This window comes from Callionymus lyra, chromosome 1, assembly GCF_982586985.1.
Source record: "Callionymus lyra chromosome 1, fCalLyr1.hap1.1, whole genome shotgun sequence".
NCBI lineage: Eukaryota > Metazoa > Chordata > Actinopteri > Syngnathiformes > Callionymidae > Callionymus > Callionymus lyra.
Window position 1 is genome coordinate 25153966 of NC_141818.1, and position 25053 is coordinate 25179018.

The 25053-nt window shown below is 36.7% G+C and overlaps 1 protein-coding gene across 1 annotated transcript; it reads right to left on the reverse strand.

Annotated features, from left to right (window-relative positions):
• Nucleotides 1–4484: 4484 nt before the first annotated feature.
• On the reverse strand, nucleotides 4485–24125 carry LOC148088645 (NMDA receptor synaptonuclear signaling and neuronal migration factor-like). Its single transcript, XM_087811309.1, has 14 exons — nucleotides 23918–24125; nucleotides 19887–19948; nucleotides 18441–19184; nucleotides 18213–18285; nucleotides 15669–15721; nucleotides 15181–15270; nucleotides 14007–14131; nucleotides 13852–13935; nucleotides 12660–12693; nucleotides 12409–12479; nucleotides 11644–11723; nucleotides 10349–10451; nucleotides 7475–7550; nucleotides 4485–7078 (listed from the first exon to the last, which is right to left on the reverse strand). The coding sequence occupies exons 1-14, from the start codon at nucleotides 23986–23988 to the stop codon at nucleotides 6981–6983; spliced, it is 1764 nt and encodes a 587-aa protein (XP_087667435.1). The 5' UTR covers nucleotides 23989–24125; the 3' UTR covers nucleotides 4485–6980.
• Nucleotides 24126–25053: the final 928 nt, after the last annotated feature.

Sequence of the window (25053 nt, forward strand, 5' to 3'; positions counted from 1 at the left end):
ACACTAAAAAACTAAACTATCAACAAGTTACTCAAATATCTGCTGATATAGCCAAACATGGCCTTCATTTCATTGTACTTAGCCATGTTTGTTTACATCTGTGGTTCTCCCCATGCGGCCAGCATGTAATCTAATTAGGACAACCACACCTTGCGATCGCATGTATCATAATGTTATTCAAAGAAGTTAATAATAATATAAAATAAGCTCGATGGTTTGGGCAAATTGTTAAACAAAAACATATATTACGCACCAGCATATAAAATAGTATTTCCTCGTACATTCGAATGACCGTCCAATTGTGGTCTACTGGTGAAAACCCAACATCTACTCATACACACACAAATAGTTTGGCATGCTAATAACTCAATGGCTTGTTTTAACAACTGGAATGTTGAGCTTATTGCTGAGTCTTATCAAGTTGACGCTCTGGCTTCTGGAAACTAAACAGTAGCATTAAAGCAACATTATTTTATATTTATTAATTAAATTAAATTAAAGTTAAATTGTTATATCATAAAGGTAAAACTTTATTGATCCCTCAGGAGGTCTCCTTCGGGAAATTGTTTCCTATCCATATATGCTTTCACATGAAAATACATGGATACTGTTTTAAATGTCTCCGAAGTAACGCACCATATATAGTAAAAGTAAACTTTTTTCACATAGCCTTTTAGATTTAACAGGAAAAGGCATATGGAAAACAAGAGCAGTGCATTTAATTGCCACTAGATGGGGTAGTACAAGAAACTTGAGAGATGTCTTTGAGCCGTTTTCATCTCCACATTACAGGAAGGATGGAGGGACTCCCGTTCCCCCGAGTTCCCCGTAGATTCACGCTATGATCCAGATGTGTGAACTAGTGCATGAAGGAGTGTAGTGGGTCAATCTATAGTTAAAGGTAAAAAAACAGTTGCATTAGTCATTTAATTAAAAATAGTTGGTAATCATTTCTGCAGAAGCCTTTACATTATGGTAACCTTAGGATATGTAATGTGAAGCAGTCAGAAATGTAAGTAAGTAAGTAACAGTTATTTGTAAAGAAAAAAAAATGTAGGACTGGATGATAAAACACTGGTCGCTTGAGACACTGCGATGATGACCAGATGAACTATAGATGTACAGTCACCCCTCTAAACACAGCTTCTAAATATTTTTATTACACACATTGCTGTTCAGTGGAGCATCTATGCAATTCATGGATCATGAAAGTTGATTTTACCTTCCAGCAAATTAATTAATTCCGAGAAGGCCGAAGTCAGGACACACCGGACTGCTGATTAATGGATTTCTAGAGCAACATATGATATAAACAACATGTAAGAGCACAATAGTCTCTAACAATATCTTGGTGAAGTTATCAGTTTGTTGGTACAATGAGTTAATAAATATAATGTAAATAATGTGTTTAGATAGAACTAAAATGCATCTATTATCATAGTATCTATTATCTTTCCAATCTCTGGACTCCCCTGTTGGGGATGACTAGAAAAAATTGCCCCCTGTGAATTAAATCATTATCCAATAATACTTTTTGTCAGAGTTTCATTACATCCTCAACACCATTGAACTCACTGCAGCATCGCATGGATATCGGGGGCAACTCACTTGGGATTGACAGACTGGTGGTTTGGAGGTTTGGAGGTTTTATTTTAAAACGCGGTCCAGCCAGCACCCAGTCGGAGTCCGCAAAATCTGTTGTGGGCGCATACTTTGCTTAGTATTACTTTTTAGTATTACTTTTTGGCAGGAAGCAGGAGCGAGACGTAGGTTGAGTCAACTGTTTATTCACAAGCCCGACTCAGAGAGAGCATGTCACATGGAGCACGTATATTAATACATATTGTGTCAGAAGCTTTAAGTGACCGGTGGAAGCCTTCACACATGCCATTAGCCTGAGGGTGGTATGATAAAGCTGGAGACCTCGCCAGCGCTGACCATAGCTCGGAAACAAACTGCCAACCTCTCTCGGCTGTTATGTTGGACGGGGGACCAAAACGGGCGACCCAGGAAGAAACAAATGCCCGTGCCACATCTGCAGAAGTTGTTAAGGACAGAGGACCCGCCTCTGGCCACCTTGTGGTCAGATCCACCATCGTGAGCAAATGTGTGAAAACCTGTGGACCTACCAGATCAATGTGCACATGATCAAAGCATCTTGCTGGAACCTAAAATGGCTCCAGAGGCGCCCTGGTGTGTTGGTGCACTTTAGCACGCTGACATGCCACGCATGAGGCTGCCCATCCCTTAACATCCTTACGAAGTAAGTAAAATACTTTTTATGGGTTAAAGAAACGTCAACAGAACATTGGCATAATACTTTTTACACACATAAAACATTTATAATGACTAAAAGATGATCTTCGTCAACCTAATCACTTTCTGTTCTTTTATTTCCTGGTCTGATGATACGTTTGACTCTGACACCAGCAGAAGTGCCCGCGTTACTTGTGGCGAAGCCGCTGACTGGTTGAAGCTGTTTTACTAATAATAATGCACAACTGTACAATGCAATACAAAAATTCGCGTTCCGAAAGAATTCGCTCTTCAAATATATATTTTTTTTAGAATATTCCCATTTCTATAACTCATTCTACCTGTCAGTAGTTCATAAACACCTCAGTAATTATTTACTTTGCATTCGATTTTTTTCTGATAGAGGATGTGAGAGAGTTTGATAGAATATGTGTTAGAGAGTTTGATAGAAGGTATGAAGGGGTTTGATAGAAGGTGTGAGAGAGTTTGATAGAAGATGTGAGGGAGTTTTAAGAGAACGTGTGAGAGAGTTTGATAGAAGGTGTGAGACAGTTTAATAGAATGTGTGAGAGAGTTTGATATAAGGTGTGAAAGAGTTTGATAGAATGTGTGAGAGAGTTTGATAGAAGATGTGAGAGAGTTTTATAGAATGTGTGAGAGAGTTTGATAGAAGGTGTGAGAGTTTGATAGAATGTGTGAGAGAGTTTGATAGAGGGTGTGAGAGAGTATGATAGAAGATGTGAGAGAGTTTGATAGAATGTGTTAGAGAGTTTGATAGAAGGTGTGAGAGAGTTTGATAGAAGGTGTGAGAGAGTTTGATAGAAGGTGTGAGATTTTGATAGAAGGTGTGAGAGAGTTTGATGGTAGATGTGAGCGAGAAAAACTGAATTTTATCTCAAACGGCCGCCTCATACAAGATAGTTACAAAACGTTTCATCCTGCGTTTCTCATTGACCCCGACTCACTGGATTCCTCCCTTTGATGTGTTTGACAGCATGTCAGCGCTGCTGTTTGCCTGGACCTCAACGGAGATTGAGGATATGAATAGATTTTCTGGCTGCCAAAAGGGGGAATAGTGTACACAAACGACGTTAAGCGTATCTTATTTCCAACATCTTCATAGTACATTATCCACAATCAGATTCATTATCTCATTACTACTCATCCTTTACCAATCCAGGGGAAGTCTGGAAACAAAAAGGTAGTCCAAGTGCAAGCGACCTATATATGAGAATTTTACGACACTATGCGCCGCCAAAATTAAAAAAAACTGAAAAAACTACTTGTGTTGTTTTAAAGTCACCAGCAATAGCTAGTTTATCTAAACTAAGCACCAGGTTGGATATCTACTCAGCGAACTCAGAAAGAATGAAAGGGCAACTAATGTGTCGATTTAAGTGCATCTTAAATTGGATCTTGGATCTATTGTACTCATCAGTGTGTCTGTTTGTACAAAAACTTTTGATTAATTAAATCCAAAAGTCTCCACATCAAAGGGACTCATTGTTTAAACAAAGCAGGGGTGCTTACAACTGGCTATGAGACAGACTAAGAAAGAATAATGGCAAGTAGGTTTGGGACTTGATTTTGATTTAATTTTCAACCCTTTTCAACCCTTTTCCTCTTCAATTCTCATATTTCAACAGAATCCTGCCAACAGTGTTTGAAAAGATTTTTCTTGGTGATCTTACATTTATTTTATAAAATTTCTAGATTTCTTGTTAATAATATGTGAATGTTTATTAGAAGGTTTAATATACTGTGCTCCTACATTATGGTTTGACTAGCCATACCCATAACAAAACAACTGACCAGCACTACACAAATTGTTTAGATTAGGTTATGGACATATGTACTTTTGGAAGGTTTTTTTAGCTTGTCTAAAGTAACAGTCCCATTACACAAACTCTTCAAGTATGTACTTAATGTGTCCTTAAAGGAAGATTGAGATTATTTGCCTGAGCAGTTTCCTTGATTAGAAGTCAATATTGATTTGATGGGATAACACCACGATTTATTGTTAAAACAGATTAAGTGTAATAATATGGTATAAATTGTCATCAATAGTGCTCAACTCTAAACAAAACTAAGAAATAAGTCAGCTTTGCAGCAGTACTCAACTGTTAACTAGAGCTGGCACATCAGTGTAGCAGAAAACTACGTGGGAATAGCTTCTCCAAAAAAAAAAATGGTGACCCAGTATTGGGATGCAGGTTGATTTTATTTAAATGAGCAGTGAAGAAGAGGTAAAGTCATGTGAAAATGGCTTTACTTTACACAAGGTCAAGCGATGAGGAGACAATCAGTCCCATCACATACAAATTCTGTATTGCTACAGAAGTTTAACACATAACATGAATAAAACATCAACGTGAGGTTTAAACACAGAGTGAACACGTTTTATGCTATTGAAAACTGATTGAAAAATGAATCAGACCTAATCAACTGTGTCCACATTCTGACAGGATGTTTTATTATGTAAAAGAGTAACATACCCAAAGACAGATGAAATTTTAAATATTATTATTGTTGTTAAAGTGATAGTTCACCCATAATCTAAATGTAATTGATTGCTCCTTTTTAGAGAAAAGGGCAAATATGAAAATCCATTTTAATTTAGCGATTAGGGCTGAGACATTTTTTCAAGTGTGTATTTTTGGATGATGATTAAATGACGACACCTGAGCTCCAGTCACTACTTTAAAATGCAATATGTTTGCATATAACTCCAAAAGGGAACGGATTACTCTGAAAATAATCTCAACCCTTTGGCGACATATGGGTGAGTAGAAAATGAGGAAAATTTGAATTTTCTGTGAACTAACCATTTAAGGATACCGGACTTCCTCATAGATTATCATAGTCATTCATTTGTACACATCAGTATCCAAATGTACTAACCCATGCATACAGTACATACATGGCTTATTTTCACAAAGATCAAATATCATGGTGCTTATTATGCCATTATGATTTTATCCCTGTTAATAAAATATTCTAAATATAAACACCATCGCAAATGGAAACAAGAATGTGACAAAGCTATTTCTTATAAAGTTCAAGTTTTTGTTTGGAACATGGTACAGAAGACATTTAACATGTTACATAGCACAAGTGCTCACAGCTTTTCAACAAAACAACCAGACTTTTTTGTGATGCTACTTATTGATTTTAAAAACACATAAGTTTAACCTGACTAAATTCCAAAACAGCTTTGTAAACACTGATAAAATAACTATCGAACCATTAAACAATTCCCTTAAGACACTAACAATCAATCAATCAATCAATTATATACAGATGCATCATTAAAGCCATAACTCCCACACAGGATATAAGTCTAGTGTCTTATCTACTAAGAAACCCAAGGTCTCCTGTATGCAAAATATGAATGTAATAAAAAATAGTTGCCTTTTTGCACTCTCTCTTTTCAAAGACAAATATAGGATAAACAACCACCCAATTTCTGGCATTAAAACATATTTCTTCTGAGAGGGCTTGTGTTGGGACATACATCTATTCATACAATCGACTCAATTATCTCCAAAATATTATTTTATATAGCAGATACACGAGTGTATTTATATATATAGCAGCACATTCATTATATATTTTTAAAGTCACTTTCTACTTTTATTTCCAGAGTTACCTTATCATATTAATTTGTTTCAATCAGTTAAAAGAAGAAAACATTTTTGAAATGTGGTTCAAAACACTAGCTAGTGGTGGGCTAATGAAGCTTCATGGACTTTTCAAAACTCACTAGATGCAACTCTTTCAAGGATATTTTTTTTAATCAGAGTGCACCACCTACTGAGCTCTAAAAAAAGTAAGAGAAAACAGCGAGAGATTGTATATGGAAAAGAAATGTATTGCGTTTAAGTTAATGGGATATAGCTACTACTCTTTGTCATTTAAAAAAAAAAAAAAAAATTTAAAAGGAAATATTGTACGCTATTTTTGTAAAGGTTTCCATGAAAAATACCTCATCTATATGTGTGTTTTACCTAAGTTTATTTAATTCTTCAAGAAGTAGATGCAAGTCAGCTAAAATCAAACCATCAAACAAGAGTTCAACAATGTGACATTCTGGCTCTGAATTTCCAAGAAATGATACATGCACAGATTGGCTACTGTGGACTAAGAAGGTCATGAGGATCTGGAAGTAAACCTCAGTAAAAGGAGATGACAAAGGTTTTTTCATCTACAGTAAGTGATTATAAGTAAGATTTGTGATATCAAACAACAACTTTGACCTGAGTTAATACAACTAATACAACTCTAATCTAATTAAAGTCAAGATACTATTAGATATTCACTTGAACAGACTCCAGTAAGCACTTATTTACAAATAAGCTTCCATCCATGACCTGATGATACCTGCATCTCACAAGAGAGGACAGGTTGGCTACAGGTGAAAAAAATAAACCCTCTACATTCATTAGGTTAATTACCACCGCCAATCAAATGTCCTCTATAGGAAGCAAACGCTATCTTTTTCACACTTCTCTTTGATTAGAAAGGAGAAGAATGGACATCACCAACACTTTTTCAACCAGGAGAATAGACCCAACTGCTGTTTGATTTGGCATATGTGCCATACAGCAGGTTTATGAGTCCCCAAACTCCCTAAGTAGAGGACTTCCATCAATCAAACTCCCTTTCTGGTCCAGGAAGCTTTTAGATGAGTGGCTGGCTGACAACACCCAGCTGGAGTTTGAACATCACAGGAGGTAATCATAGTCCAGCAGCTTGGAGTGCTGGCGGCTTTTCCAAAGGCGGAAGAGACGGAAGTCAAAGTACATCTCAATCATTTCTTTGCCTGAAGAGAAAACCACAAATTTGGTTAAGCTCCCCAAGAGCCAGGTACTGTATTATAAGCATAAAAGTCAAGTGCTAGAAAATAAATTACAACTCCATTTTCAAGCTTAAAAACAATTGTGATTAGAGGTATTATTACAATAATGCATAATGTCGACCAATAAACTAACTTGACTAATTTCAATCCCACGAGACCAAATTCTAGTCTATAATGGACATTTTTGGGCAAAATAATGAGAATGAACATGAACAGTGCTTGAACTAACTGAGCTCACACAACTGCGATGCAATACATCTGATAATCGAAAAGCTGCAAATTTTTCAGCAACATAGAACACAAACATGCTTTGTGCTTATGTAGCACAAATCAGTTTCTAATGAATCAAAGATCACTCACCTTGCGTTGAAAGTTCCAGAGGGGACTTGAACTCCACTGACGAGGGTCTCATGAGTCTCTTCAAAGTCTGAATCAACTGCGGGTACAGAGTGAAGAGATAAGAGATTTCTTGGTGAACATTGAATGCTTTATTCTAATGTCAAGAGGATATAAAGAACATTTGCAGAGAAGGAAAAGCTCAACATTCACTTATAAGTCAGGAAGCTTGTCTGCATTCCAGACTCTTATGACAACAACTTCTGTTCTTCTACACATAACCAGGTCATGGCAACCTAAAAACCACTGCTATTTATGATCTGTGCCAGAGCTTCCCTGTTTGCACATAAGATTTATATAAAATGTATGACCACCCTAAAACTTAAATGTTCCTGTTGTCTAAACTGCATGGATCTTCACAAGATGTTAGTCATTTAGAAAAAACATTTTGAAAGTGAACTTAACCCTCCATTGGTTTTACAAAAGATATCATGCATTATTATCACTCTCGGGGCTAACGGCATGCAGGCCTGGAACGATTATAACAAGTGATAGTTGATGAGGCCTCATGATGCAGCAACAGTTGTTGGATCTGAATCATGATTCACTGTCGTCATTTTGAATGGCCACTAGATGGCACTCTCAGTTTACAAATGATGCCAGGTTTTATAGAGTTTGTAGATCAGAGCCAAATAGTATTATATAATGCAGAGTGCCATCTAGTAGCCTTTCAAAATGATAACACTGAATCATGATTCAGCTCCAACAACTGATGCTGCCATAGCACTACACAAATATATTTCCCTCTTTAAAACAATATTTTTACATACAAAATGTGTTATTATGAAATTTTAAATACACAACACTGCAATCAGTCCCTTAGTTTTTAAATAAATACATAAAGCAAATACAGCCTCCTGATTAGAACAGCCAAATTGAAAACATATTTATTTTACAATACATTGTCTTTGTAGCACATTATAGCAATTGTCATGAACAGTATTATCAGCAATACAATTCAACAACAACAATTTTTATATATGTTCTTACATATAAAAGGTGTAATTAGTCGCAGTTAATTATATATATAAAAAAAAAAGTAGATAAATAAATGTGAGTGGGGGCGGTACCAAATATAAGCCAGTACCAGCTTGCCATGTCTTTGCTGTATTCTTTTCACTCTCTTTGTGGCTGTTATTTATTTTTAGTTTGCCATAATCCACATGGAATTGAAGCACTGATAAATGTGTGCGTGTAAAAACATTTCACATGGCAGCATTTGGACATCTCTCCTCCCAGGAGAACCGACCACACGCCTGTGGAGCACGAGCTGCGTGCTATATCCCACAACCGAGTAAGAAAGATAAGAAGGCTTTGTCTTTGTTATTTCCCTACCTTACTAAGGATGATTTCATGAATTCTTTACAGTTTTTCCATGTTCCAACCAAGACTGAATAAATACACAATATGACACATACAGATGGAATTCAGGAAATCTTTCTTAGTCAGTAATACACATAGTTTACGTTTCATCTAATTCAATTGGTCTCTTTGCATCCACCTGGACACACAGTAACAACAACAATTTAGGACAGGTTGGGGCTTGACAGAGCAGCTGGACACACTATTGTAAATGAGTGCAGATGAGCTTCACTGTAAATGTTTATATTTTACATACACAGTTATTTATAAAAATGCTTGAAATGCCTGATGAATGAATAGTTTAATATCCACTCATGTAACTGCAAACATGCGTGGGTTTATTTTTTCAATATTGATCGTTAATGTGTCTCTAATGTGAACGACATAGATCTGAGCACTAAACATGTACCTTCAAACTTTGCAGTGGGCACACTGGAAAAAGTGGGGAGCTCAGATTGGCTGCTCTGCATGTCAATCAAATGGTTATTGTCCTGATTGGTTGACATGCAGGATGGTTAGTCTGAGGTCTCTTTTTAAAGATGGACAACAACCAATTTGTGCAATAAACATTTGATTGACATTTAGAGCAGCCAATCTGAGCTCCGTTCTATATTTTATTATATCATATTTTACGGTATCTACTTGCAACAGCTTCGCGATCGGCATATTAGGCACCCCTGGTCTATATTAACAATATAAAAACATGATTACACTTCCAGTTACTACAACAGCCCAGCCATAATGGCATATTTGCACATAATTTCCCCACGGCACACCTGACAATCACTAGTGTGCCATGGCACAGTGGTTGAAAAATACTGACAGAGAGGGTCATGATCAGACTACATTCAGGGTGAGCCGCAAAATATCATCGCAGAATGACTCACAACATGCGGGCAATTTACTGGCCATTATTGTGAGGTCTTTAAGGGTAGCATTTAAGGAAGTGGTCTCGTCCATGATAAACTTGTTACTGGTCCGGACAGAAAGAAAAATAATAATACAATTATAAAAATATGCATTATTGCTATTATTGCTGCCTAAAAGCTGCAGCATAGAAAAGGAAAATAGATTATATCTGAAATAACATTAGCGTGTGACGTGTGCAAATGAGTAAAACACAAACTCTAGAAACAAAACTTCTGTTTCTGAGTCCTCATTTCATATAAATAATGCTTAAACGGAAACATACTCACACATTGGCACAACGTCTCTAAAATCTAGGAGACACACACATACAGAACACCATCGTCGGCATACAATCAAATATTCATAGATGCAAATCCAGAGCTCTTGCTGATTCTGTGTTTTTTTTGCAGTTCATACTAAATTTCCACTTTTTTATATCTGAATGAATATACTCCTGACATTTAACCGGTCTACAGTACACAAAAGGTTGGGGACCCCTGACTTAAGGTATTTGTTTAATTATTGTCAGTGATGCAAATAGTACAGACCATTTGTCACCATAAGTACCTTTTCTCCGTTGGTGCTTCCAAGCACATAGCAGCCCATTATGTGAATGAAGTTGGGCTTCGGGTTGAGCTTGCTCATTAATCTGCTGAGTCGTCGCCAGAACCTGGTAATAGTAAGATAAAATGTAAGTGATGATATGGTGATATCACAACTCTGGTAACCATGCTGATTTTCTATAGCCTGGTTGCCATCCTATTTCTACCGGGTGCTCCTACACTCGCTACCCTAAAAAAAAGAATCTGGGATCGCTTGACATCATCGTCAACAAGGCCGACGCAGATGTCGACGCTAGCGATACTAGTAGCTTGATTGAACAGGCGACTTTGTGCTGTCCGTTGTAACACGTTGTTACTAAGAAGTGTTACTATGACGATTTTGCGATGATCTGGCAGAAACCTGTTCGTAAAAACATCTTGCTACAAGAAATGCCTGTTCTCGAGTACATGTGTGAATCTCACAACAGATTTCTAGGCCCAACACAACACGGTCACATTAATAATAAGGCAATCTGATTGGATCGCGGTATGGAAGGGTCATCCAAGTGGAAGAGACCCCACCCAGCTTGCACCACGTGATGCCTTCATTACTTGATTTCGAATTCCAAACTCAAACAGGTCCCAGACCTTTTTTTTCAGGGTAGAATCAGAATCAGAATCAGAAAACCTTTATTAGTCCCGCGAGGGGAAATTCGGTTTAACAGCAGCACGAGAAATAAAAACACCCAGAAATAAAAACGAGAAATAAAATCTAAATGGAATAAAAGATAAATCTGCGCTATATAGGAGCACCCAGGTAGACGGTAGAAATAGGATGACACCCAGGCTAGATTTTCTATTGACTCTAATAGCAATTCTGCACTAAATCACATTTATATGTATATATGCATTACAATATATTTATCTGTATTCTTACATTTTTACCCAAGCAATTTTTACTAAAAACACATTGATCCTCATCTACAGACATGTTCTTAAAAACTAGTAGGATTATTAATTTTCCTACATTGTGAAATATCTGTAACTATCTACTGTTAAATCATCCCACTCAACCAAATGGTGCATGCTTTATGTGCATGAGTGGATGTCCCTTTTTACAATTTCCTATACATAATTATGCAATAGTTTTTGAAGAGTTTATTAAGCTTTTCAAGCAAGTTGACTGGGTTCAGATCTTGCACTCAAAACTTTACCAAGCTTTCAGAAAACCTTTGTTTTCTGATGACATTTGTATTCTTTTGTGGCGTATCTTTTAATAGTTCACATTTATGAGTATAAGTCCAGAGAAAAAGGGCTTACTGGATCATGTCTTCCTCCTTTTCCACTTTAGCGAATGTTGCAACCTTATTCTTGAGCAGATAGAGATGCCCTGGTCCACCCTGTGGTTGAAACATAAATACATAGAAAAACTGAACCTCCAAGTTTTTAGTGGCCCCTTTGATTTCCTTATTTGCTACCACATGCACTTTTAATGATTAACGATTCAACGAAGATACAGTAACAACATGACATATAACAAAAGAAAAAAACAAACACAATTGATGTAAACAATAGCTACAGTAAGAACTGTTCTTCTGTTCTCTGCTCCCTTTAAATCTCCAGGATACAGGAACAGACAAACGATCAAACACCAATTTATAAAAGGATTAATAAACAAATACATCATCATAAAGAATGCAATTGTCTTACTGTTTATTTTCTTCTCTTTAAAATTGCTCCTAGGCAATATTTTCAGCCTTGTGTTATCTTAGGGTCAAGGCGACCCGAACACCTTGTTTGGCGCTCCCTTCGGTTTCCATTGACCCGGAGAAAACACAAGGTAAAAGTCACAGCGCTTTTTTAGTGTAATAAATGATGAGGTATAAGCTGAACTAATACATTTCAAAATGTGTGAACTTAACTTTGACGTAGTTCACATAGAAAGCACTGTTACAGTTATCTCTACTATTATTGACTTCACCCTCAACTATATGCCATTATTTTGAGCCCAGAGAAAAGTAGATAAACAATATTTAAACACACCCACTCCTTAGTGGGAAGAACCGGAAACATGAAGAATTTTACCTGGCAGAAAATAAGCATGTTCCAGATTTTGCACCCTTTTCTGTAGGCAGTCAGCTTCTTCTCAACCTCATCTATGTAAAAGAAAGACAGACTTTTGTAAATTCCAATAATTTATGAAGAGACAAAAATAGAAGGCACACACACATGCATAATTATGCCTCGCGATTTCTACTGATTCTCATCCCTCACATAAACCCTGCTTGAGCAATTTTCACCTTTATATCAACTGTGAAAAAAAATCTGTAACTTACCCAGGATGTCGTCAAATGTGGCGTGCTCATGGTCCTTAAAATAGAGGAAAAAAAGAGGAAACTTTTATTCACTAAACTGTGTTTCGTGCAACATAATGAAAATCTAGCCCAGATAATGTGACCATTTCTGATTTTCTCTAATTACTTTTATTTAAAATAAATGTAATCCATGCGTTTGTGTCTTTTCGCCTGGACTATTGCAACAGTTTGTTTTTCAAGAAACATCTTAAGACGGTTTTATTCGTGCAGGCTTTTCCTTGATTTTCTGGAACTCCTGTGTTGTTCTCAGTGTTAATTTCACCTTTAAAGTATATACTTTATTGAATATTGTTTTGATTGTTTAAGCGCTTTGTGAACCTGGTCTGTAAAAGTGCTATATAAATACAAATTAATTACTTACTTACTTAAAAATAGCAGATCACTGCATTTGGGGACGAAAGACGCATTACTGCAAAATATAAGTAGTTCTCAAATTAATTAATTTTTCGATCTACATGACCAATTAATCAATTATTCCAAAAACTTAGGTGTTGAAAATATTTGTAATTGCTATTCAACGTATTGTAAATATTAGGGCTGTGTATTGGCAATACAATAGGTATGACGATACAATATATTGCGATATGTTGTGATACTGTAGGAACAAACTGTTTCTTTTAAAGAAACAACAACAAATAAATGAGCATTTACCTGTAATTTCTCTAATCAATTGTCAAATTGTAAAATAACAACATTGAATGATTGTCTTTTATACACACACTATGGTATATTTCAAATATAAAAAGTATATATATATATATATATATATATATATATATATATATATATATATATACACATATATATTATATATATTATATTTTTTTCTGATCACTCGATTGAGTGGGAGAGAGATGTTGTACTTCATCAATCCCTTTATCTATCATACCTCTTGAATATTTAATTTTGAAGATTTTATTTTTTACTTCACATTTATGTTTTCCTTTCTCCAAAAATAAACTAAGAATGAGAGTCTATTTCTGAAATGAATTTGACAAATAAGCTATCTCTGGCCGTATGATTGATAATAATAGATGTAATTCAAATAATCACATGTTCCTACATACAAAGTAGGCAATAAATCAACATCTTGTGGCACAATGAAAAATATAGGGCTAGACAAAAAAATAAGTAACTATCAATTTCTACTCACATAAAGAATAGGGATGATGGAGGGATCATCCCTTCTGATGATGTCAGGCACATACTTTGCCTTTGGTACCTTGGAGGAAATAAGCTGTGGGGAATTACAGCAAGATCAGAGTTAGTGGTCTTTTTAATAAATATATTTTGTTTCTGCATCCGAACCATGATTTTTGGTGGAATGAAGTCTTCTCCATCACATGCCAGCCTTTCCATCTCCCTCTCCCGCTCCCAGTCAGTGTACTCTAGTCTGTCATCCAGTGTCCCTGAAGAGCTCTGGAGGTCAGCACCTGGCCACGATAAGGAAAGTTAAAAATCAACACAAACAGTTTTATCAGGGGTCGGACACTTTTGAAACACTGCAGTGGTTTTCGTCCTTAGCAAAGACATGTTCAGAATCAGGTAGCATGGAGGCACACAGCCAGCAACAGGATGAAATAGGCACAAAGTGTAGCTGGTCTGCGACAGTGGTTCTTTCATAGAACAGGCACACAAATAGATGACAATGGGTGGATAATGGACAGATTCTCCAGCACTATACATGTTGGAATGAAAAATGATCACCAGACAATTTGATTTAGGCTTTCAAACACCACAGCCACATAAGAGTCACAGAAGAGCATACAAAGGTTGGTTAAAATATTATTTTTCTGCCCGAAGCGATGGACCATCTTTGTTTAGCCCCAAGGTCAGTATTTGGTGGTTTGCTTAACAGAAATGTATTTTAGGAGATAGATTTGTCAAATAAAAAGGTCATTATAGAGTGTTTCCACAGAAGGACTTTTCATTATTCAACCTAATTTTAACCAATTGAATGTAACCATAATCTGACTGTCAACAGCAACTGTTCATTACATCACGTTTCCTCCCTAAATGGTTCTATTAAGGACTATTATCCATTTATATACACTTGTGGTAACCTTCTTCAGCTACCTTAGTAGCTAACTGTAGCCTTAGTCCAGGAGCAGATGTCATCAGGTGGTGCACAACCTTTCGCTAAGTGTTTTGGCCCTCAACTACAACACTCTCTGCTTGATGGGCCGGCAGTGAGTGGCCAGCTCCCTGCCCACCTTCCCCTGGCCTCAAGCCTTCCTCCTCACGCTTACTCCAGATCCAACACGAGGTGCATTCGGCCTCCTCCCCATTCTACGGGCCGCTTGCTTCTTGCTCCGCTAATCAGCTTGCTCAGAAGGTTCATCCCCATGATGAATAGGATGGCGGAACTAACTATACTGTTCATTAAACCACCTTTGCTCCCTTAACGGTTCTTTTGAGGACATACTGTTATTTTATGCATGTGTAGCATGTGTTATTTTTAATAATGATAGTATAAACTTACTGTCTCTGGAGTCATGCAGACAGTCAGGCTTGACAGGGGTAGGGTCACTCCACGAGCGGCTGAAAGTCTTGGCTCGGCGGTCAGCAAAAGCTGGATGTAGAGGGAAGACTCATTTATGCACACATTAACTCATTCATCTCAGGTAATCATTCAGTCTCAAAGGGCTGCAGACTGTGTGGAGGTCTCAGTGATTTGTTTTTATTTTTATTCACACATTCAGAACATAAAATTGAATAAGTGAAGATGTGAAAAGAAATATTGACAGTATTAAAAGTTAAAAACTTTAGCTTCAAAAAGTTACTCTTGCACTTAGTTGGAACATTTGATTTTCTCACTGATGTCTCACTGTATGGAAAAGCCACATTCGTCTGAGCAATGTGAATAATTGTTCCAGTTGATTCATATCTCTATATACATAATTCAACATGCTTATCACCAGCATGCATATAACACACAACAACAGAAAAGTTCAGCAGGGATCGACTTACTCTGAGGCTTCCCCCTGCGACTGCCGACCATACGGAGATGCTTGCGAAAATTTCTACCACAAAGAAAATAGAAAAAACGTGACATACATGAGTTTTGTTTTCTCACACAACTTGCTTGCAGATAAAAGATCAGGGGACACAATAAGTTTTGGACACACCAGCCAATAAGTCTTCTATTATTTAGAGAAAAGTAGGTGCCATCCAATTAAAAACCATGTGCTGTTTCAATGGAATATCTTTACAAAGCAATATTCTGTATTTTCAGAGCAGAGTGCCATATGGGATTCTGAAAAAGGACACAGCTTTGTGAAGCTTCATCAGCCCATCACCACTGAATACATCTTCAGCTTCTTATATAGCCTTAAGCTTATTGTAAAGTTCACCTTGAGGTCTATCCACCATTACTGGTATGATTTATTACATCTTCCCTTCGTTTGACATGACACAATTACTATTTAATCCTCTCCCCACTAAAATTGTGCTTAAAAAGTGCTTACAATGGTTTTTCAACAACACTGTTGTGTGTAAAAGCACAGGTAAACCTTAAAAGAATATGAAAATACAAAAAAATGTTTTGATAGAAAGCAAAGAGATCCAGATTAAAACAAAACTATATTTTGCTTTGTTATAATAATAATAATAAAATATATATGTATATACCAAATGAATAAACTATAGCATCAATATGACACCATGGCTGTATCATCACACAGAATCACACATACAGTACACATCAACATTAATAGAGGCTGTTCAAGCAACACCTGATTTACAGAGCAAATCAATAAGGTCACATAAAAACTAGGTTTACAAATAAATCTTACAAATCTAAAAAATAAAAGATGTTTTAAGAGATTAGTGTACACCAAAAGTGTATGAGAGCTTCATTTGTTTTGGTGAAAATGCAAACAGAGAAACAATTGAATATGTTGATTCAGCTTTGTGCACTGTATAATTTACATTATAAATCCAGCAGTTTTTGAAAGGTCACCCTGCTTAAGCCAGCACATTTCCACGCCTGTCTAAAGTTTGCCAAAGCCATCTGATTGATCCAAAGGATAATTGGACTGAGTTCGGTGTCATTAGCTGATTCTCTTTCTACCTCCTTGGTTGTCAGAGCTTTTGACGTGGCGCTTATAGCTACAAATCTCACCTATTCTTCTGACTCGTGTTTATGTGTCCGTTTGAGTGCCGTTTCACCCAACAACCTTAACAACGAATCTGCAATGTTCTGTTTTCCTTCAATATGCACAACTCTGTAGCTGTATGGTTGAAGCCTCAAAACCCATCTTTCAATACGTGCACATGGTTTGGATTGTTGACTATAAATGTATTCTATAGGTTTAAACTTTCAGCCATATATGTAATAATGAAGTCTTTCGCACGCTCATACGAGAGCTAGAGCTTCTCTCTCTGTCTGGTAATATCTCCGTTTACAATCAGTTAAACTGCGTCTTACATTGCACAAAGGCACCATTTCCACATGTTGTTGCTGAACCAATACAGCACCGAGTCCTACTGGACTTTTTACTGCAATGGGGGCTCTCTTATCAAAATATGCAAGGGTACCTGATTTTGCTAACTTGGTTTTTAAAGCTTGAAAAGCTTTCTTTTGTTCTGGACCAAATTTAAATTTTGTGTCTTTTCAAGTTAGATGTCCCAGTAGTTCTGACAACGTTGCAAATTGTGAAATGAATCTGCTACTATAACCAACCAACCGTAAGAAGCTTCTGACTTATGTGGCATTCTCTAGTTCTATGGCTTCCAGTATAGCTCTCACACAAATTCTGTTGGCCCACTACCATTTTGGGTCAATGCTACAATTATTCAATGAAAATAACTTTGCCATAAATATTAAATAAAGACTTGTTCTCGTACCGCTTTCATTTTGTATTAACCTAGTTAAGCAGGACTTTGAGTCTTGATTTAAGACACAAAATACTAACAAATACAAGCCATACAAGGAAACAGACTTCACAGATAAGGTAGAGGCCAGAAGTGGATAAAGCAAATGATCAGTTGTGACAGAAGAAAGAAATACTTACGATATTCTACAGTCGTGGTTCAGACAGAGAAAAGACATAAGGAGACACGTCAGGGAAAAACATAAATGCTCATATTATAGTGAAGAAATATACATATAAATATATATGTACATATACTGTATATATACTTGAATAATTGCTGTATTGCTGTGTCTAATTGGAAAAAAAAACAATTTCCCAAAGGAGACCTCCTGAGGGATCAATAAAGTTCTACCTAACCTAACCTACATGGAATTTTTTTAAACTCAAAAAGATAACTAATGATATGTTTTAAAATACATTCAGCTATCATCATTTGCTTAATAAACATTTAGGTTTTAAAGAGCAACAACTTGTTTGGAAAGTGCTCAGCTTTTCATCATTTTGCAGCAAAGGTGAGGCATTTAGCTTTCTCTTTGGTTACCATTTTAGAATAATGACCTTGCTTTTTGAAGCAAGAGTTAACAATACACAATGATCCTAAATTTGGGTGTACAGGCAGGGTGAAGGATGTACTTACGCCTGCATGGTGGTTGTTGCTGTCTGAAAGCTCAACATATTCTCTTTGGGAAACCAGCTATTTGGATTGTCATCTGCAATCACATTAAAAAAAAAGGACAGTGTATTATTTGTGAGCAGAGTAAGACAGCCACAATACAATACGCAGAGGGGCTATGAAAATAATGGTTAAACATTATTTTTTATCAAATCAAATGACCAAGTTTTTCAAAAACAGAACCTGTTTTACCTTTGTCCTCTGTTGACGTCCTGTCCTCACTGTACATGCGCTCCAGCTTCCTGCAGGGCTTTGCACCGTACAGCAATGAGGTATCCAAGTCTAAGGATCTTTGGCTTTGACATGGTGCTCGGATGCAGGCCACACAGTCTGTTGTGTACTCTTCCTGTGATCCACTTTTCTTTATTCCCCAGTCTTGAATGCTGTTGGTACTCCCTGAGCTCTGCAATGGTTGAGAATATAACCGAGGTCCTGTCTGATGTTGGAGGGAATGCTGATGACTGCTGCGGCGATGGCTACTATGGTGATGGCTACCATGTGCTGGTTGGGTGGTCTGGTTCCTGTTGAGCTCTTGACACTGAGCCTGCTCCTTAGATACCTGAAGCACATCCAACTCCAGACTTTCTTTGCTGCTGTGGCCCCCTACAGTCATTTTGCCTTCCCTTTCAATGATATAGACACGGGACGACTTCAGTGAAACACAGCCCTCCGGGCCTCCACAACGCTGCGGGTTGTCAGCAGAGAGGCTCCTCTCCACTGAGAATCTTCGTATTGGGTGTCCTGAAGTTGGTTTAAGCTGGAGAACGGAGATCTGGGGCTCCTGAGTCACCTGAGTACTGGAGGTGGATTGGTCTGTCTGAGTGACTGGGCAAACAGGCGGACAGTGGCTCTGTGGTGACAGATGGTTGATGTGCAAACAACTCATATCTGGGGAACCGGAGTCTAGGGTAGGGAAGGTGTCAGGGAGCAGAGGATCTGCAAAGAGAGGGGAATGCTGTCAAGGAAGGCAAACAGTGACTAATTTGGATGTTATTTCAAATTCAAACTGATAACATCTAAGTAGCCGATGATCAATGGTGGTAGAATTTTTCAAGTTGTATTTTAGGCAGTGAAAAAATCTTCCAGCAAAACAGACTAAGTCATGGCAAATAAATGAGTTCATGAAAAATTACAGAACAGTTCAGTAGCAGAGAATGGTCTAGACCTTTTCCTAGTCTTGACAAAGAGTGAATGTACTGTATTGATTACTTAACTAACTCTGTCAGAGGCATATTAGGCTGGGAAAATAAACTTTAACAAAACAGCTCAATACGTATACCGTAAATTAAGAGAACCTATTATAATTTCCAGATTATTCCGCTGGTTCAGATTTATGTGGATGCAGATAAATTGAGCATCTTCTGGCCAATGTTTTCTTATCTGTCTCTCAGTCACAAATGCGTAATTTATTAAACATTCTTATTACACAGCAGAGTGGCTTATGGTAAACAAGATTTCATCAAGCGTATTTTCTAATAAATATTTTTAACATAAGAGAGGTTTGTGCATTAGAAAATATTCAGATGAGTACAATAGAGGTCCCTAATCAATTAAAGAGACTCAAATCAACACATTAGTTGCCCTTTAAAAATGTATTTCTCAAAATCTTTGATTACAATATTGATATCCATTGCTTACCAACTTGGTTGTGGTTCTCTGGGTGACTGTTGGGCGTGTACTCCCCTAAAGCTCTTGCTGCTCTGTAAAAAAAGAAGAAGAAAAGTATTTTACCCAACACTTATTACTCATTCTGTATGTATTACCTTCATCTTTACGATCAGTATTTAGTTGTTTAATTAAATGTTGCTTGATTATATACATTATAACAGCTCTCATCAGGGTATCAGTGTAAGGTGAAATTCCGACAGCTAGCTTTCCCTGAACAAACAGGATATGTGACCTTTCAAAATGTAAGGTCGGCAGGAAAATGTTATATTTATTTATTGAGGAGTATAAATACCTATACCTTAGAGATCTGACATGTATTTCGTCAAATGGCATATTACTCTGCTGACTGTTAAGTATTAAATTAATTGTATCCCATTCCCTGTTTGGTACTTCCTTGAGACTAACACCCAGATAAGCCCGTAATGTGCAATTAAATTGTTAAATTACCTTCATTAAACCCCTTCATTTTGTCTGATTACAAGTAATCCAATTGTATCTTTTCCCTCATCTTGAATAAAAGCTTAAACATTTGACCCACTTATTGCTTTTAATTTAATAAAATACAGTTGGCCTGCTAGAATGGGATGCCCAACAATGTACTTTCCATTTAAAACATAATCAAGCAGTAATGTGGTAATGTGGAATAAAACCTCTTTTTAAATGGCTTTGGTAAGAACATGTTTTGGAAGTCGAATGGATTTGCTTGAATCATTGTTGACATAACCTGCAACGTTGTTGTCACCAGTGCTTTATTTCTACATTCTAAATGTAAAAGACACAAATAATAGCAGATTGAGAGTCAAATGGCCTTTGGAAACATGTAATGCAATAAAGGTCAGGGATGAGTCTCAAGTGTCTTTACTCTAAGTTTGAGTGACAGTCTAGAAATCCAGGAGGTCCTCTATTATTTTACCGACGACAATCCCCTCCAACACCTCACAAATTGCATGCAATAAGAGAATATTTCCATAAATGCACCACCTGTGCTCAAGAAGCAGACAAGATTGTATCTCAGGGGCTGATATAAAATGTGTTTTCTTTGTTGGCCTATATGCAGTGCCTTCCTGCTATGACACGTTCAGTAATTAATAATGAGGCAGCACGTGCAGCAGTGACGCTGCTCCCTGTGTTAACTCCCCTCCCTGTCTGGATGATGACAGGAGGAGAGCAGAGCATGAGGAGGAAAATGCTATCTTCACTAATGTATCTGCTTGACTATGTTCCGCCTTCCAAAATATTAATTTTAATACACTGAGACTTTATTGCACCACTATTGAAAAGACAACTTATTCCTGCATCATGACAAGACTGAACTTAAAGATGCATCCATGTCTGTGGAGGCCTTATAGCTCCTGCTGTGCCAACAGCTTTTCTTTTGGAGGTTTTCTTTTTTTCCACAAATTCTCCTACGGCATGTTTTCAGCCATGTGACACTAGGTGGGGGAGGCAAGAGGAGAAGACAGATTGTGACGAGAGGGAGATGTGTTTATGAGACCAAAATAGAACATACGGAGGGAGTGGGAAGTTGGATGGAGATGGGAGGAATAATTAAGAGTATTAAACACACGTGAAGAGGCTCAAGAAGATGGATGATACAGAAATGAGACGGTATTATGTTTTTTTCTGAGTTAGTCACATATATATCTCCTCCCTTTTTCATATGGTTTGTAACTGTGACTGTATGGAAGAATGATAAAAGGCAAAGAGCCAGTGGGGTAAATGTACAAGCTTTAGTCCTATGGTTATTTTCTTCTCTCTCATGTGCAGCCATTTTCCCGTTTTCTGAACAGATATATTATTTGGTCTGTCTAATAACTACAAAAGTAAAGTAAGTAATTTATATTTACATTTGTAAAGAGCCTTTCACTAGTATTTATTTAGGTCACACACAGCTATTATTGACAGTATATCTAAAATACAGTGGTTTCGCTGAGTACTCTGAATATTGGATGGCAAATATTTTATTTCATTTTTAGAGTAATTGTGTTATGGGGTTACCTGGCTTTGCTTGTAAAGTCAAGTTAGTGGAGTTTGTGTTTGGTTTGTAATCTTTAAAGGACCAACAGATACAAATATATAGGCAATACAAATGTCTTGTTTATTAATTATATTATTCCATAATCCAAATCATTGTTTAAAGGCTGCTTTACACCCTACCCCCCAATGCCGCAGAGGTAATCATCGTAGGAGAAAAATGCCATAGTTATGGGGATTGTAGGTTGTGTCCCCTTTATAATAAGTGATGATTAAAACTGATCTTGGACCTCTATGTGTCTGTTTGGTCTAAAACCGTTCATTTAAATATTTACTTTACAAATTGAGCTTAACTTTGATTTTCTTGATATGATATCTTGCATAAACACAACTGCACTGCTGAGATTGGTCAAGCATCAAGCTTACTAATGTCCCATCATAAAAATGATTTAACATTGCTGGAGGATGAGTGAACTCGCAACCTCCCTTTCGTTTTGAGGAGATTTTGGACAGGGAGAACTTTATAAAGTAATAATTTCAAAACATTGCCATGATGAGGGACTCCATCTTAGAGCGGATAAAAACAACATTAAAAAGATGTGAATAAGTCAGGAGAATCGGGTTTTGACATTCATTCTTTAATGAAGAAACCTAATAACTAGTGAGACGGTGTACGAATTAGAAGTTGAGACAAATATGTATTTTTTAGTCTTCATCTTGTGCTCACATGCTTAATCTTGTGGCAGCTGCCCTTTTGCATTAATAGGAGAGAAAAAAAAACACCTCAGCCATGATTTAGTTTCAGGTCTTTACAAAATCATTACAGGGTAACATTTAATTTTTGGTAATGTAAGTGCAAACAAGCCTGCCAACTCACTTATAAAGTGTTCTACATCTAATTTATAGTTGCATATTTGCCTTAGGTTCGTTTATAAATGGTAAAGTAAGAAAGTAATTTTATTTGTATAGCACATTTCACAGAATGTCTACAATTGAATCTCTGTGATTGTTGACAAAAACAGTTGCTCAATATTGTTCCAAGATACTTGAAGATGTAAGGACTCTAGAAGGCTGCAGAGTTAAGGTCTATGGTGGTAAGAGTAGAATAAACCTGCATATTAAACATATGTACATTTTATTGCTATGAGCTTGTGACAACCAAGACAAAATAAATGTTTTCATTCTATGTTGACAAAAAAGTTATATATAATGTTGTAAATTATATTGTGATGTAGACAACTGTAAGGTAAGGTTTGTGACATAAAGACCAAAAGCATAGATATTTACAGTTTAGTACAGTGAAGCGAAGGAAACAAGCAGTTGTACTATTGAACCATCTGATGTTATTTAATGAGAAACTTTATTTTAAAGGCCCTATTTCAAGTGTATTTTCTTTTTTTAATCTTGTATCTGAATACCCATAGTGTCTGATATTGTGCATTGTCATTGGACTTTGTAGTTAGGTCGTTAGAAATTGTCTGTGTGTACAAAACAGGATAAAGGCTCTTGTTGCGTCTGTTGCTAATTTTATCTTCCTTTATGAAAAGCATTGTTAAAATAATAGCTACAGAGATCTGGATCATATGTCATGATTGTTAAACCAATAATTGAATAAGATATAAAAACATCTAAAATAGTATCAAAATATTACTTTAGGTCCATATGTATAATTGGTTGGAAACACATTCAAAAGACATAATGCATTCATAAGGCTTTACAGAGGATGTTACAAAATAGGGCTCCAGTAGAAGCCTTAACATCAGATTCTTTCCAAAGAACCTTTGCGTTCAGAGAATGACCAAATCTACTACTACTTAAATCAGCAGATTAGATAATGAATACTTTAATGATACTGTAATGACTCCCACCTGAAGTTGAATGTTAAAACTGTGATAGTATAATCTGAGTTTCCTTCAAGGACTTTTTCCCCAATAATTAGAAATGTAAAATATACTAATATTTTTTAAACTAATTCACGCCTTGGATGTCTTTCATGGGTTCAGTCCTCCTTTCTCCTGCAAACTTACCCAACTTTTGTTGCCACGGATGATGTCGCGTCACTTTCCTTATTCTGGCTGGTGGACCCCGCAGCTCCCATGCTGAAGTGGACCTGACCCCAGAGTAACAGCACGAACCATCACAGTGACTTCTCGACCGAAGCAGGAGGGATGGTCAGTGAGGAAACAATGACGAGAATCTAGGGAAATATTCCGAATCGAAGGACTTCCGAGTAGATTAAATCCACATTGCAGGAGGTAAGAGAGCGAAAAAGCAAACGCTAGAGGAGGACGCGCGCACGGATCTGCGCGCTTCTCCACTCTGAGGAGCCCGGCAGGAAGCGCAGACCAAATAAGGACATACCTCTGTTTTTGTCCAGATGGGGCGATCAAATGACGAAGGGCACATGATCTCGGGTGAGTGGGGGTTCCGTATATATATATATGTTCTCCCTCTTTAGGACAGCCGTACATGTTACACACACTGCTGTTTTGAGCAGCAGTTCAACTAATATCAGTATATGACATATACGGCTGAGATGTGGGTCTGTGTACCAAAAACCTGTTATTTTTTTTTATTGCAGATGTACTTAAAGATAACAGAATGACAGGAGAAACTGTGCAAAAGGTGATGGGGCACTCCTCCTCCCAGCTGGAAGAATGACATGTAAATATATATATACGGAACCCCCACTCATATAGATATATCTAGATCTATATATAGATCTATATATATAGATATAATGTATATCTATATATATAGGGATCCCTCTCTCTCTCTCTCTCTCTCTCTCTCTATATATATATATATATATATATATATATACATATATATATATATATATATATGACATCACTATATATATACAGTATATATATATATATATATATATATATATATATATATATATATATATATAGTCTAACCAGAAGGTAGCGTAGCAAGCATTTGCCAAATAGAATTTATTAACTTAGTTAATATCATTATGAAGTACCCTTGGTGTCCCCATCAGACTCACTCAGGCATAATGAATTGGCCAAACATTTACACATCTATCAGTATAAAAAGTGTGAATTTCCTTCATTGGATGCTAACTGCTCTGCTAACAACAGTATGTGTAATAAGTGGTTAAATCATACTAAATATATATAATATATAATGTATA

Bases quoted from the DNA above. Each gene is read 5' to 3' on its own strand.
- LOC148088645 (XM_087811309.1), bottom strand. From the start codon at position 23,988: ATGGGAGCTGCGGGGTCCACCAGCCAGAATAAGGAAAGTGACGCGACA. The intron at 10,452-11,643 runs GTAAGCCCTTTT...TACTATTACCAG, and splicing joins AAGGAGGAAGACATGATCCA to GTTCTGGCGACGACTCAGCA. The intron at 7,079-7,474 runs GTGAGTGATCTT...TTTTCTCTTCAG, and splicing joins TCTGGAACTTTCAACGCAAG to GCAAAGAAATGATTGAGATG.